This window comes from Saimiri boliviensis, chromosome 6, assembly GCF_048565385.1.
Source record: "Saimiri boliviensis isolate mSaiBol1 chromosome 6, mSaiBol1.pri, whole genome shotgun sequence".
Taxonomy (NCBI): Eukaryota; Metazoa; Chordata; class Mammalia; order Primates; family Cebidae; genus Saimiri; species Saimiri boliviensis.
Window position 1 is genome coordinate 70,229,392 of NC_133454.1, and position 15,223 is coordinate 70,244,614.

At 54.4% G+C, this 15,223-nt stretch overlaps 1 protein-coding gene across 3 annotated transcripts in view; it reads left to right on the plus strand.

Annotated features, from left to right (window-relative positions):
* Positions 1-15,223, plus strand: part of GDPD5 (glycerophosphodiester phosphodiesterase domain containing 5) — a 91,998-nt gene that overhangs the window by 72,405 nt on the left and 4,370 nt on the right. The window contains exons 7-16 of one of the 3 annotated variants that reach the window (XM_074400913.1): positions 4,520-4,618; positions 4,905-4,998; positions 5,391-5,536; positions 9,773-9,855; positions 11,002-11,152; positions 11,694-11,912; positions 12,456-12,613; positions 12,914-13,061; positions 14,310-14,392; positions 14,918-14,932. In XM_074400913.1, the coding sequence (XP_074257014.1) occupies positions 4,520-4,618; positions 4,905-4,998; positions 5,391-5,536; positions 9,773-9,855; positions 11,002-11,152; positions 11,694-11,912; positions 12,456-12,613; positions 12,914-13,061; positions 14,310-14,392; positions 14,918-14,932 (1,196 nt within the window). The remainder of the gene's footprint in view (positions 1-4,519; positions 4,619-4,904; positions 4,999-5,390; positions 5,537-9,772; positions 9,856-11,001; positions 11,153-11,693; positions 11,913-12,455; positions 12,614-12,913; positions 13,062-14,309; positions 14,393-14,917; positions 14,933-15,223) is intronic. The other 2 variants (XM_003923476.4, XR_012518065.1) reach the window with 2 other exon arrangements.

A 15,223-nucleotide genomic window follows, 5' to 3' on the forward strand; every position in this document is an offset into this window, starting at 1 on the left:
TGCTTTCATCACCCTGATTTTGCCAAATGGCCTCCTTGCCAAGTGCCACTGATTCATGCTCTCTTAGCAATGGATAGTTGTTCTATGAAAACACCCTTGCCTATAAAGAAAGCATCAGCTGACTTATTGGCTTTTGCCAGCTCGATGGGTGAGAAGTGGTCCCTTGCTGTAGTTTTCATTTGCATTTCCCTTCGGATGAGTTAGATTCGGCATTTTTCACATGCTTGAGTCACTTGTGTTTTCTTTTCTATAAGACTGCCTCTTCGTAACTTTTGCCATTTTTGCCATTGCTTTTTGCCTGTTCATTTGCTGGAACTCTTTTTTTTTTTTTTTTTTTTTTTCCGAGACGGAGTTTCACTCTTGTTACCCAGGCTGGAGTGCAATGGCGCGATCTCGGCTCACCGCAACCTCCGCCTCCTGGGTTCAAGCAATTCCCTGCCTCAGCCTCCCTAGTAGCTGGGACTACAGGCGTGTGCTACCATGCCCAGCTAATTTTTGTATTTTTAGTAGAGACAGGGTTTCACCATGTTGACCAGGATGGTCTCGATCTCTTGACCTCGTGATCCACCCGCCTCGGCCTCCCAAAGTGCTGGGATTACAGGCGTGAGCCACCGGGCCGGCCCCATTTGCTGGAACTTTTTAGAGATGTGGGAATTTCGCCCTTTGGCTAACAAACTGCAAATAATTCTTCCCAGTTTGTCGCTCATCCTTTGACTTTGTTCCTTGTGTTTCTTCCATGGGTTTTTTTTTTTTTTTTAATTCTTATGCACTTGAATCTGTCATCTCTTGATGACTCCTTGGTTTTATGTCAGACTCAGAAAGGTCTTTCCCACTCTAAGATTATGAAAATTTCTCTATGGTGTCACTTGGTAATTATATATTTCCACTTTTTTTAACATTTAATTTTTTCTCTTTTTGGAAGCTATTTTGGGGTATAGAGTGATCTTACTCTGTTCTTTTTAGATGGTTTGTCAGTGTTCCCAACTCTCTCTACTGAGAATTTGTCCTTTACTCATTTGAGACGCTACTTTTACCATATACTAAATTTTCTGTATGTATTTGGATCTATTTCTGAACTTTTTACTTATTTTCATTTATCTATCTGGTCTTATATTAGTATCACAGTGCTCTAAAGACCACAATTTTATAGTATGTTTTAATCATGAACTTTATTTTGAGAGTCTCTGGTTCCCCTGAGTCCTGAGGAGGGGAGGACAGAGGTGCTCAGGACAGGGTGAGAGGGAGCCGTTCACAGCAGGCTGGTGCTGGAGGTGGATTTGGTGCCCATGTAGGGACCTTCCTCCTCTTCCCTAGTCTGCCCAAATCTTCCATTTCCCAGAAATCTCTTCCAGGTGAGCGTTCAGGAGAAATTGAGGTACCCAGGAGGTGAGGGAGCAGGCTGAAGGGTTCTTGGGGGCTTTGCAGTAAACAGGAGGCCCTTTCCCTGAGATGCCTCCCTTCCTGCCCTGCCCACCACCCTCTGGGAGGCACTCTGGCCACAGCTCGCACCTCCCTAGCTGCCCCAGGTACCCTGCACTGCCCTGTGTCCTCGCCTGACTCCCCTGCCTCAGTGGCAGCAGCCCCCAGCCTAGGACCTGCACAGAGAAGGGATCTGTCAGGGACCCAACCTGAGCCCCAGAGAGGAGCACTGGGTGCCACACAGCCTCATGGCAAGCTACTGGCTGGGCTGGGTCTGGGGCTTCTGCCTCCTACCAAGGCTCTGTCAGCCTCTACCTGCCATCTGCTGTGTCTATTTCATCACCTTTCCTGGTGAATCCAGACTTCTCTCCCTGCACTGGCCCCAGCTTGAAGGTTCTTCCTGGTGTCCAGCCTCTGTCCCTCCAGCAGCAGCTTAAGGAAGACACATTCTCTGAGAGCCTCCTGCATGTGCCAGGCACTGCATTCACCATAACAGCAGTAACCATCGTTTCACAATCATTTCACTCCTCACAATAATCCTGTTGCCTTGATACCATGCCCACTTCTTAAAAATGATACCACTGAAATTAGCTAGCATTTGCTTCTGACCAACGTTGTACTAAGCAATTCACTTGCATTTCCTCATTGATCTTCCCCAAGCCCCTTCCAGGTAGCTACTTGCTATCCCTATTTCACAGCTCTGGGAAGGTCCCTGGGGAGATATGGAAAGATCCCCAGTAGGTAGCAGAGCCAGGATTTGACTGAGGACTGTGCCTCAAGTGAGACTCTTAACCCTGGGCCAACTGTCTGCCCTTTGGACTGCAGAACCCAGAGGTCAGGTACCCCCAAGAGGCCAGCCGTTGCACCTCTATTAGGCGGGGTTCCACCTCCTCTCGGGTCCCAGCACGTAGGCCAGACTCATAGAGTGAATGAAAGGCGCTATTGTATCCTTCATTCCCGCCATTGCCATCACAAGCCACAGTCCCATGAGGACAGAGAACCCAAGACCGTTTTCTCAGAGGAGGGCGGTAGTCTGTCTCTGGGCCCTAAGGTGGGATTCATCCTTCTCAGTCAGATTTAAGGAGTGATGGTGGTTATGTTGTTGGGTATCAGTGCTATTGCTATGGCTTAATGATACAAGGCAGGAAAAGTCCCACAGACACCAGCCGTGCAGTGATGCTGCTGAGCGTGATGGTTACTGCCAAAGCAACCGTGGAACTCAGAGATAATAACATTTTTAATTGTATTAGGGTTTGGGGAATCAGTTTTATTGCAAGTCATTTCCATTAGCAGTTAAGTATTGTGATAAGACACTCCCAGAAACCACCCTTCCAAGGCACTCGCTGTGTGCAGGGCCTCCTCCCATGACGGTCACAAGGGGGCAGCTGCGCGCCTGGGGCAGCCCGGCGGAGGGGCCTGAGTGCCAAGGGCGGGGTTCTCAGGGGTTTCGGAGGCACAGCCGGGCCTCCCAGAGGCTGCTCAGCCTCCCTGACACCTCCCTGACACCTCCTGACACTCAGCCTCCCTGACACACTAACCCGCCACTCTTCGTCCGAGAGAGCGCGTAGCCCCTCACCCCCTGAGATGGGCAGAAGATGTTCGTTTCTGGTTGTGCCCCTTCAAAGCTCCATGACCCAGCCAGCCATTCCACCCCTGAACCCCGCTTCCCGTGTGTAAGATGAGGATGCCCACGCCTCCGCAGAACCAACCTGGGGACCACGCAAAGCACTCCTGCCGGCCCAGGCACGCCTGAACCTCTTCCCACCCTGAGCCCGCATGTCACAGCCCCTCCGGCCCCTCACCTGTCTCTGGCCTCTCGAGCCTCCTGGGGGAACATTCATTTCCAGGCTGATGGGCTGGAATGAAAAGCCTCCAAAGGGAAACTTCATCCCAGGCGAGACGCAGCCTTCCTCCCCGCCCCCAGCGAGTGAAGGTCCCCAGGGAGCAGAGATGCTAGCCACAACCCTACCCTCATCATCTAGAAATGCCACTGTCCCTGCTCAGCGGGTGTCAGAGGGTACTTGGCTGCTGCTGCCTCTGGGAAAGATTGCCTGGGGAGAAAAGGGGTGAGGGTCCTGCCAGCAGCGAGAGCGGCTCCAGGGAGGCAGGGCAACCGGCCTTCTCCAGGGAGAAGGACAGGCCTTTGTAGGGAGGTGGGAGATGAGTCTGGAGAAACCATGGGGACAGGTGGTGGCTTTGATTGACCTTCCAGAGCCTGGGAGCTATGGGAGGCTTTGGAGGAGAGACGAAGCCTGGCCTTTAGGGAGGCTGGCCTGGGGGTGGGGATGCCTGGGTGTGGGTGGAGTGAGATCCAGGGCCAAGGTCCAGGAGCTGGGGGCTGAAGAGCCAAAAAACGTTGGCTTTGCAGAGGCTGAAGCTTCATGAGCTTCACATGGTTGAAGATTTCAGGTCTCATCTGTCCCCAGAGATCTCTGTCCCTTGGAGGTACCACCTCATCCTCCCTCAGAGCTGTGATCTGCTTTCTTCTGGAGGCTGCAAGGAGGGCGGCCTCCATCATGGTGGACCTGGATGCTGGGAGGCCAGGAGAGGGCAGGCTATGGAGATGGGGCGGGTGGAGCTGTGCTTCACCACCCGCCCCTGCCTGAAGTGCCACTGTGAGCCCAGCCCAGGGTGCCAGGCTCCTGCAGCAGACCCAGGTCCTCAGCCCCCTTCCCCTGAGGCCTAGGCATGGCCTGGGCAAGTGGGTTTCTTCCTCTGCTGTGCCGTGCTGAGGTGGCAGGGAGGCTGGGCCGGACTTTGAATGTCGCTAACCTGCCAGCCCCAGGAGAGGTCCCCCTTACTGAATGTCCTCCCTCCTCACATCTCCCTCCTCCTCCTGTCTCCATCCTCCCTTCCATTTCTCACTGTCCCTTCCTCCCTGCGTCTGCCGGCCTCCTCCTTCCTCAGTCTTTCCCTGCCATCTCCGTCTGCCGGTGTCTGCTTTCCTCAGATCCCACGCCTGTCTCTTTCCTCCCTCCCCTCTGCCCTGCTCCATCAGCCTCTCCTGCTCTCGCCCGTCTCTCCCTCTGGCCCCTTTCTCAGACACACTGGGGACCCTCCCACCCACTCTGAGCCTCTGTCTGGTGACTTCCCCCTCCAGATTGCCCTGGTGGTCATCCTGGCCTCCACGGTGGTGGCCATGTCGGCTGTGGCCCAGCTGTGGGAGGACGAGTGGGAGGTGCTGCTGATCTCCCTGCAGGTGAGTGGGGAGGGGGCCTGGGTGGCTGCTCCCCCAGGACCCCCACAACAAGAGCCTTTCTGCCACTTCCCCTTCTCCAGACCAAGGCCCAAAGAGGGGCAGGGAGGGGCCCAAGGTCACAGAGCAGGTCAGAGCTAGGGAGGATGGCAGCGTCTTGAGGCTCCAGTGTCCTCACTTGGCAGATGAAGACAGGGTTGCCTGCCCCATGGGTAGAGGTAGAAAGCTGGTGCCACAGAGTCTGGGCAGAGCTGGGCATCACTGGTCTCCCTTACCTCTCCCCGCACAGGGCACAGCGCCGTTCCTGCACGTGGGGGCCCTGGCCGCAGTCACTGTGCTCTCCTGGATTGTGGCAGGACAGTTTGCCCGCACAGAGCGGACCTGTGAGTAGGACTGGAAGGGCCTGCCCCTCCAACTCCTGCAAGTGCCAAGACCAGCTGGCGCTGCCCTGACCTGGGCTTTCCCTGAGTGGCCTGGGGATGGGGTGGGGCCCCCACACTCAGTGAGGGGGATTCTGGCTCAGAGTGGCCCAGAGAGTCCACGGAGGGTTGAAGCTTTGGTCAGCATCACACTGTATTCCTCCTCATGTCTCTCTCTGCATGCGTGCGCGTGTGTCTGTGTGAGTTGGAGGCAGGGTTCACCTTCCCAGCAAGAATGAGGGAGGGCTGACTCCCAGAGCACCTGAGTCCTGACCTATCAGGGGTAGAGGGGTCCAGCATCGCACCCCAACCTACCCAGAGCTCACCAGGTGACACTTATGGCCCCTTGTCTGCAGCCTCCCAGGTGACCATTCTCTGCACCTTCTTCACCGTGGTGTTTGCCCTCTACCTGGTCCCTCTCACCATCTCCTCTCCCTGCATCATGGAAAAGAAGGACCTTGGCCCCAAGCCCGCCCTCATTGGCCACCGAGGGGCCCCCATGGTGAGTACTACCTCAGGGTCCTAACAGCCCTGTACGGGGGGGTGAGATGGGAGGACCTTCCTGGAAAATGGATATATGTAATAGTAGCAACCATTTGTAGCTTTCTGGGGTGGAGGGTACATGGGAAGAACGGGTGAAAAGGCCAGGAGTGCTGGGATGGAAGCACATCTTGACGCGTCCTGAAGGCATCTTGCTAAAAAGATTTCACTTTTGTCCTAAGTGCCCTGTAGAGATGCAGGAGGGTTTTAGGCCCAGGCTAGACCCAGGTACAGGTTAGGAAGGGCAGGGAGATGGATACTGAGTGTAGGGCCTGGGGGCTGCCAGCAGGCATCAGAACCTGCCAGGAGAGCTGGGAGGCAGCTCAGAGCCCACCCGGCTAAACCAGGTTGAGTTAGAGAGAGAGGAAGGGATCAAAGTCAGCGCCACATTCTGCACCAAGGCACCTCATGGCCCTGCAGGAGAGCTTTGGCGAGGGGCAGGCTCTGGAGCTGTGCTGCCTGAGTCAGCATCCCGGCACAGCCCGGCCAGCTGTGAGAGGCACAGCAGTTTCCATCTCTGTGCCTGGTTCCCTCATCTTGTACCATGGAACTGGTGAGAGCACCTGCCGTGGGGCTGCAAGGAGCAGGAATTAGCATGTGAGCAGTGCCCAGATATGCATGCGACACTTAGAAAGTAACAAGTACACACTGCTGTTACCTTGGGCAGGGCCCTCTTTCTGGACCAGGGTCTCCTCCTCCACCAAAGCCTTGATTGAACCCGGCCTTCTCAGCAGAGGTAGTACCACCTCCACCCTGCCGAGGGGGCATGTGGGTACTTCCTGAGGGCTTGGCCTCTCGGGCATTCCAGGCTGTTGCAGGACCTCAGGGTAGTAAGGGGGCCTCACATAACTGCTTCAGAAGGAGGTGCTGGGTCTGCCGGGCTGCCATTCACCCTGGACGTCTGGCCCCCTGCATGTGGTGGGTGTTATTTTCTAGATAAGACTCTAGCCCCTAAGCTGGACCCCCTTGCTGGCCCCAGCCCCTCCCAGAGGCAGCCAGTGGGGATCTGGATCTGAGGCCCAGTTTGGCCACGTGCTGCCTGTGCATCTTGGAGAAGTCACCAGTCCTCTCTGTGTCTCAGAGGTGTAAATGCCTATGCCACTGGCTATTGTGAGGACCAGTTGGAGCCCAGCCTTCCCAGTGGGGGCAGGGGGACTCTTCTCAGGAGCTCAAAATTATGGCCCCTCCTGTCTCCATGACCCAGATTACCATCTTCCGTGCTCCCTCTAGGGCCAGGGGACACAGACAGTGTCCTGAAGCAAGAAGATGGGTGGGCGAGGTGGCCCCAGGGAGGATAGTTTTCTTTAGTAGAAAAATGTCAAACATATGCAGAAGTGGAAAAAAAATTGTATAATGACGCACATAATGAAGAAGAATGTAATGACTCCAACCCCGTATTTATCAACATTTTGTCATTCTTGCTTCATATGTCCCCACTTTTTTTCTGGGGTAGTAAAGCCAATCTTAGGTAACTTAATGTCTTACCCATACGCATGTCAGGAAGTATCTGTAACACATGAAGACTTTAGAAAGATACATAACCACCATGCTGTTATTACACCCAGCCAATATTAAGAATGATTCCTTAATATTATCTAAAATGGAATCCCTGTTTAGTTTTCCTTTATTGTCTCAAAAATATCTTTTTACAGTTGTTAAAAGTCAAGATTCAGCAGGGCATGGTGGCTCATGCCTGTAATCCCAGCAATTTGGGAAGCTGAGGTGGGTGGATCACCTGACATCAGGAGTTTGAGACCAGCCTGACCAACATGGTGAAACCCCATCTCTACTAAAAATACAAACAATTGGCCGGGCGCGGTGGCTCAAGCCTGTAATCCCAGCACTTTGGGAGGCCAAGGCGGGTGGATCACGAGGTCAAGAGATCGAGACCATCCTGGTCAACATGGTGAAACCCCGTCTCTACTAAAAATACAAAAAATTAGCTGGGCATGGTGGCACGTGCCTATAATCCCAGCTACTCAGGAGGCTGAGGCAGGAGAATTACCTGAACCCAGGAGGCGGAGGTTGTGGTGAGCCGAGATCGCGCCATTGCACTCCAGCCTGGGTGACAAGAGCGAAACTCCGTCTCAAAAAAAAAAAATACAAAAAATTAGCTGAGTGTGATGGCGGGTGCCTGTATTCCTAGCTACTTGGGAGGCTGAGGCAAGAGAATCACTTGAACCCAGGAGGCAGAGGTTGCAGTGAGCCAAGATTGGGGCATTGCATTCCAGCCTGGGCAACAAGAGCGAGACTCCATCTCAAAAACAAAACAAAACAAAACAAAACAGGATTCAAATGAGGTCCACAGCATGCATCTGGCGGGCATGTCTCCTGAGTGTCTTTTGGTCTATAACAATCCCCTTCCCTTTTTTCCCTTATGCTGTTAATTTGTCCTGAAAAACAGAGTCATTTGTCCTGTGAAACTTTTCACATTGTGCATCTGGATGATCGCACCCTGATGGTAGTTTTTGAGGGTCTGGTAAAGGTCCCCTCTGTGTGTCCCTGTGCACTGCCTTGGGGGTTCTGCCTCTGAGTCCACATGTCTAGATATCACAGGATATTTAGAGATGGGTGGAATTCCACTGAGTCTATGCCTCTCTCTTGGTGCCTTTATAGTCCTGCTCCCCTTGGGAGTGCCTCACAGCCCAGTGGACTGGGAGACAGGTAGCATGTTGTCTAAGGGTGCTCTGTGCCAGGGACAGGGGAAGAAAGAACTCATTACAGAGACCCTGCTGTGTGCCAGGTCCTGGACTAGGGTCTCTGACATTTGTTATCTCACCTATGAGGTTGACAGTGTTAGCCCATTTTATAGCTAAAGAAACTGAAGCCCCAGCTGTGTCTGGGAAGTGGAATTGCACCTTTTCAGTCCCTTCCAAAGTCCTTGCCATTCCCTGGCTCCCCAGTGCTAGGCTGTGTCACAGAAGAGGGGTGTGGCTGGGGAACATCGTGGCCAGAGGGAGAGAAGGTGGAAACAGGATTGTCTGTAGGAATGAATGAGATCAGCCTTCCCACCTCACCCTTTCACTGACCAGGGCTGGGGGAAGAGGGGTGTCCTCCCTACCTCCTTCCCTCATAGACCTGGTCTTAGCCCAATCCTTGGTTTGGTGCTGACCCCCAGTGGCAGCAAAGGGTATGACAGAATCCTCAGAGCAGATGGCACTAGGGAGGGAGACTTAGAACCCCAACTCTCCTAAGCATGAGGACCCTCATGAATACACATCTCTAAGGGGCACATGGGTAACTGAGATCCACAGAGAAATATACCTAAAGTCAGAACAATAGTTAATGGCAGAGTCAAATCTAGAACCAGAGCCCAGTGTGGTGGCATGCACCTGTAGTCCCAGCTATTTGGGAGGCTGAGGCAGGAAGATAGCTGGAGCCCAGAAGTTTGAGACTGTTGTGAGCTGTGATTGCGTCACTGCACTCCAGCCTGGGTGACAGCAAGACCCTGTCTCTTAAAAAAATGCTAGAACCTGTACCTACAAAGTGCAATTTTATTTTCAAAAAACAAACAAAAGAAATAAAGAAATAAAACAAACAAACAAAAAATGCTAGAACCAGGATGATGTAAGGGCAAAACAGTTACCATTTATTAAGCACTTACTATATATATCAGGCAGGGTGCTAGGGGCTTTTAATTCAAGTAGCAGTCCAGGGAGGGAAATGGAACTGTCATATTTGTACAGATGAGGAAACCAGGTCCCCAATGAAACTCTACCATCCCATCCACCCGCTCTTCTTCCAGTTCTCCCCCTGGACTTGTCTCAGGGTATAACCAAAAGGGAATTTTACTTTCAGCCCCAGCCCAAGACTGCCAGATCGTCACAGAGGACTGTAAAAAAGCCCTCCAGCCCCAGTGTCTAGCTCAGTGGCTAGGATACAGCAATGAAAACATAGTGACCATAGCTACCAGGTATCAAGTGCTAGCTACCTGTCAGGCATTTATATTCATCAACACCCACCAGCCCTACCTCCCCTGCCCCGCAGTGAAACCAGTGAGGTAGGCATGATTTAACAGATGAGGAAGCTGAACTTCAGAGAAGCTGAGTGGGTGTCCAGGGTCACACAGCTACACCATGGAGGGGCAAGAATTAAAACCATGCCCGGCCCAGACTCCCAACATGGAAGACTTTCCATTGGCTGGGGAGGATATATCAGCTGACTCTTGGCTCTCCCTGCACCACCCCTTCCTCCCTAGCTGGCTCCAGAGCACACTCTCATGTCCTTCCGGAAGGCCCTCGAGCAGAAGATATATGGGCTCCAGGCTGACATTACCATCAGGTAGGTGTAGCGGAGGAAAAATAGCTCCTCTAACCCCTCCCACACACATCTGCATCTACCTGGGTCTCTGCTAGGGAAACCTCTGGTCTCAGAGCCTCTGAGATGGGTGGATAGAGGCTTAGATTATCCACAGCAGGTCAGTCACCCTGTCCTGCAGGCTCCAGGCTGTGAAATAGAAGAAAGAACAAATGCTGTTAGTGCAAGCAGGGGTGGGGGTGGGGACCTGGAGCCCTGCCACAGAGCAGCTTGAAGGGAAAACTAGATCTCTATGGCTCTGCATGACAGAACTCTAACACTCTCATGAGTGAAATAAAGCAAGTTGCAGAGTGATACATTCACTGTAATTCCAGTTACATTTTAAAAGACCACAAAAAAGTGACGTATACACTTTCTCCGTGCACGTATATAAGTAGATATTAGTATAAATGGCAGGAAGAATCCATAGCAATCTCATAACAGAGGTTATCTGAAAAGGGAAGAAGGGCAGAACTGCCATATATAGTTGCACAGGTTATGTACTGAACAAGGACATCACACATATGAGGACACTGTTCCCAGGATAGATACAGAATTGTGTATTTATTGTAACTTTCTAGCAGATGGTGGTAAAATGCCTTGAGGAACAGAGGGCACGGGTGCCTTCTACTGTTTCACACTAAGGCACCCTATGAGCTATTGGCGGCCCTGGGAGAACAGACAAGGATTGGGGTTGGGTGAAGTTTGCTGAAGAGGTCTACATTTGCACTGCTCTCATAGCATCACAGGGATTTGGTCTGAAACCCGGTTCCACCACGTGCAGGCTGTGGACCTTGAGCTAGATACTTCCCTCTCTTACCCTCAGTTTCTTCATTACCAAATGAGGCAGCACCTACCTTCCATGCTTGCTAAGAAAGTAGGTCCAGCTTTTTCTCAGCCCGCCCTTCTCGGCAGTCCCCACCCCCATCTGACCCTCACAGAGAGCCAAAAGGCCTTCAGGGTTATCCACCAGCCCACTGTCTTTCCTGTGCAGATGGGGAGACTGAGGCCCAGAGAGGGGCAGAGCCAGCCAGATCCTGTGCTGGGTGGGGAGGACTGTGGGGGTGACGGTCATTGGTGGGCAGGTGAGGGATGGGGGGTCAGTGACTCGGCGGCCCACCCTCCCTGCAGCCTGGACGGCGTGCCCTTCCTCATGCATGACACCACCCTGCGGCGTACCACCAACGTGGAGGAGGAGTTCCCAGAGCTCGCCCGCAGGCCTGCCTCCATGCTCAACTGGACCACCCTGCAGAGGCTCAACGCTGGCCAGTGGTTCCTGAAGGTCTGGCTGCATCTGATCCCAGTCTTAGGCTTGGAAAATACCAGCAGGACTCCAGGGAGTGAGAGGCAATGGTGGCCATCTGCTCCTGAGACCCCCACTCCCAGAGCTTCCCGAACCCCACCCAAGCTGCTTGGTGGCCTCCTGGGCTCCTGCCACTGCTGCCATATCTCATGGTTGTCATTGCTTGTTCTGGGTCCGTTTCCCTCACTAGAAAAAGTTGACAGGAATGAGAGCAGTGAATAGCATTAACTCTGTAAAACTCTGGAGAGGGGTTGGCTGCCTGGTCTGCAATGCTCCAGAAGGAGAAATGCTGTGGGGTGTGGGAGCTATTCCAAGCAAGCCATCCTCTTGGTAAGCAGGGTGTGAGGTAGGAAGGTTAGGGCTGGGGCCTCCTCCAGCCTTCACATGGCCACAGCCATCAATCTGCCTGACCCCAGCAGACTAGCAGCCCAGGGGTCTCCACGCTTGATTGCCAGAAGGGCATGTGGGGGCCCCCAAAGGGCTGGTGATGCAGCCAAGTGTGTGTCCCTGTCCCTGCCAGACTGACCCCTTCTGGACGGCAAGCTCCCTGTCACCCTCTGACTACAGAGAGGCCCAGAACCAGTCCATCTGCAGCCTGGCAGAGCTCCTGGAGCTGGCCAAAGGCAATGCCACACTGCTGCTCAACCTGCGTGACCCGCCCCGGGAGCACCCTTACCGCAGCAGCTTCCTCAACGTCACTCTGGAGGCCGTGCTGCGCTCTGGCTTCCCCCAGCACCAGGTGAGGCCTTGCAGCACCGCTCTGCCCTGAGAGCCCTGGCCTGGCTGGAGCCCTGCTGCTGCCTAACTTCTCCCTGCTGCCCTCCGGACTTCAGCTTTCCCATCTGTAAAGCGGGGATCACGCACCCCTTGCCTCCCTGCCAGGGTCATCGTGGGACAAGAGGGGAACAAGAAAACACTTTAAAATATATAAAGGTCCAGGCTGTCAAGTTACTTCAGTGAAGGGTTGCCCTGTCATGTGGTGTAATAACTTGGGGCCAGAGAAATCTGACGCCAGTTTAGCACGGCACACTAGGTGCTAGCAGCCACGTGCAGAGTAGTGGCTGTTGGGCTTCCGTCCTGTACTAACAGCAGGCCAGAGGGAAGCTTCCTGAGTTGCTGCCAGTGCATTTTGCAGACTTGGCTAGGACAGAGTCCTCCCCTGCTAATGAGTTTTCCTCGCCCGCCAGGTCCCATCTCTTCACCCCACAGGTGCTCTGGGAAGGGTAGGTACTCTTTCCTCATTGTGCAGAGAAGTCCGAGGCTGCCCCTCTCCTGCCTGCAGGTCCTGTGGCTGCCTAACAAGCAGAGGACCCTGGTGCGGAAGGTGGCTCCCGGCTTCCAGCAGACATCAGGCCTCAAGGAGGCGGTCACCAGCCTGCGGAAAGGCCACATCCAGCGGCTGAACCTGCGTTACACTCAGGTGTCCAGCCAGGAGCTCAGGTGCCTGCCATGCCCCGGGCTCCTCCAGGAGAGTGTGGGACTGAGTCTCCCCCAGTTCTGCCACCACCACCCCCCAACACACACACACACAGTCGGGCACAGGGATGGGCACATGGGAATCATGCCCATGTGGTTCAGAGAAAAGTGGGTGAGCGCATCCCCGAGCGTGGCCCTCTGGAGTGATGTTCCTTTCTCTGGCCATGGCTGTGAGGTCGTGAAGAGGACGTGCTTTCTCAGCCCCCACACTGGGCCTGGAGCTACCAGAGTCCACATGCTGACCCGCCTCTCCCTGCCACACAGGGACTACGCGTCTTGGAACCTGAGTGTGAACCTCTACACAGTCAACGCGCCGTGGCTCTTCTCCCTGCTGTGGTGTGCAGGGGTCCCATCCGTCACCTCTGACAACTCCCACACCCTCTCCCAGGTGCCTTCCCCGCTCTGGATCATGGTGAGTTGGGGGCAGTGGTGGAGCTGCCCATGGCCTGCTCTGACAACTCGGCAAGCTCTGTGCTTGGGGCTGACCCTGGGAGGTCTCTGCAGCGGTAGGGAGTCCGTGGACAGGTTGCAGGCTTGAGGCGTGAGGAGGATTTCATGGCCTCTGGGACCTGGGGCCTGATCCACAGGGAGAAAGGCATCACTCAGGGCTCTAGAGAAGTAAAGAGCTGCTTGGGTCTCTTTGGATTGGAGGGTAACAATAGGGCAGAAAAGGAAGCATGGGCCAGGCTCATACCTATCATCCCAGCATTTTGGGAAGCAGAGGCAGGATGGTCACTTGAGCCCAGGAGTACAGCCTGGGCAACATAGTGAGACCCTGTCTGTAAAAAAAAAAAAAAAGAAAAAAAGAAAAAAAAATTTAATTAATTTAATTTGCTGGCAATGGTAGCACACGTCTGTAGTCCCAGCTACTCAGGAGGCTGAAGTGGGAGGATTGCCTGAGGCCAGGAGGTGGAGGCTGCAGTGAGCTGTGATCACTCCAGCCTGGGTGACAAAATGAGACCCTATCTCAAGGGAAAAAAAAAAAAAAAAAAAGAGTAGGAAACATTAAAATCTGCTCAGAGAACAGCAAATAAAATGCTATTTAGCTGGTTGACCGAACCCCTGCAGATAGCTGGGTTCCCGTCCCTGTTCTGCCCCAGGGGGCTGGGGGGGCTCTTGACCTCCCTTCTGACAGTGGGGTAGTGGCTCCACTGCCACTTCCCTGAGCACACGGAAGGCAGATAGAGGGTGTCCTTATGGCTGAGAGGATGCAGTGCCGATGACTCAGACCCAAGTGTGGATGGTTATGTGGGAGAGGAGGGTGAAGGGAAGGCAGCCGGGAGAAAGATGGCAAGACTGCTGGGATGAGTCGGGAGGGATGGAGGGCTAGGCCACTGTCTTTCAGTATCTGTCTCCTGCTTTGAGGCCCCTGGGCACTCAGACCTGCAGGCCTAGCACACGGCCCCTCTGCCCTGAGCACCATACAGTCCCCTGCTACCCTGAGAGCGCACATGCAAACAGACACACCCTGGCCCCCAGGCCCACAGCACCCGGAGCCCACGCCTGCAAAATGAAATCTTCTGCCCCCAGACTCCCTCAGGGTCCTCCCTTGCCCTTCCCCAATGGCCATGTGGGGTCCTCTGGCCCACGGACCCTCAGTCTGGAGCCTCAGTCTGGACTGGCCATGACTGGAAGTTGGCCTTGGGCCGTCTGTCCACAGCCCCCGGACGAGTACTGTCTCATGTGGGTCACTGCCGACCTGATCTCCTTCACCCTCATCGTGGGCATCTTCGTGCTCCAGAAGTGAGTAGGATCTGACCACTTCCGTGGCCGTCACTACCCTGCAGCAGGCCCAGCCCCCGCCCCAGCCAGGTGAACCTGCTCCTGAGCTCTGGGCCCCCAGCCAGGAGCAGGCCTGTACAGGGGAGAAGCAACACTCCGGTGGCCCCATCCTCCCTCCCTCCCTTGGACAGAGGCTGGGTGGCTTCTGGAATGAACATAGAGTCCAGAGCCAAGCTCTGCCTTGAGTGGCTGTGTGGGCTTAGATGAATTTCAGCTCCTCTCTGGGTTGGCCTGCTCACCCGTTAGCCAGGGCATGGATTCCCACCAGCCCTCAGCAAGGTAGCTGGGGAGTGCTCACAGTGGGGAGGTGTGGTTGGTCCCAGGGAGGGTCTAGGGCCAGCCCCGGGCCCCCACCCAGCCATGAACTAAGGGGCCGGGATTTTATTCTTGACTGACGTTCTCTCTCTGTCCCATCCTGCTCTGATCGGCGCATGTCCCTCCTCTCTCCCCCTCCCCCTCTCTCTGCTGCACTCTGGCATCTCACAGCTATCACTTGATCAGGTAATTCCGGTGTGGTCTTCCTCCTCCTCCTGTTCCTCTTTCTCCCTCTTGCCATGCCCTTCTCCAGTTCTGTCTAAAAACCTGCCGTGCACCAAGCCCTGTGCCTGGGTCACCTCGCAGACACTGCCCTCGCCTGAAGCCTCCTTCACCCCTGCAATCCCCTTTTCTGTTCCTCCTGTCCCGCTGCCTCCTGCCACCGTGTGTGTCCCTCTGCTCCCTGTTCCCATGGCCATTTCTGCAGGTGGGGACCAGTGTTTCCTTGACAGCCTCCTGACCTGGCCTGTCTCTGCA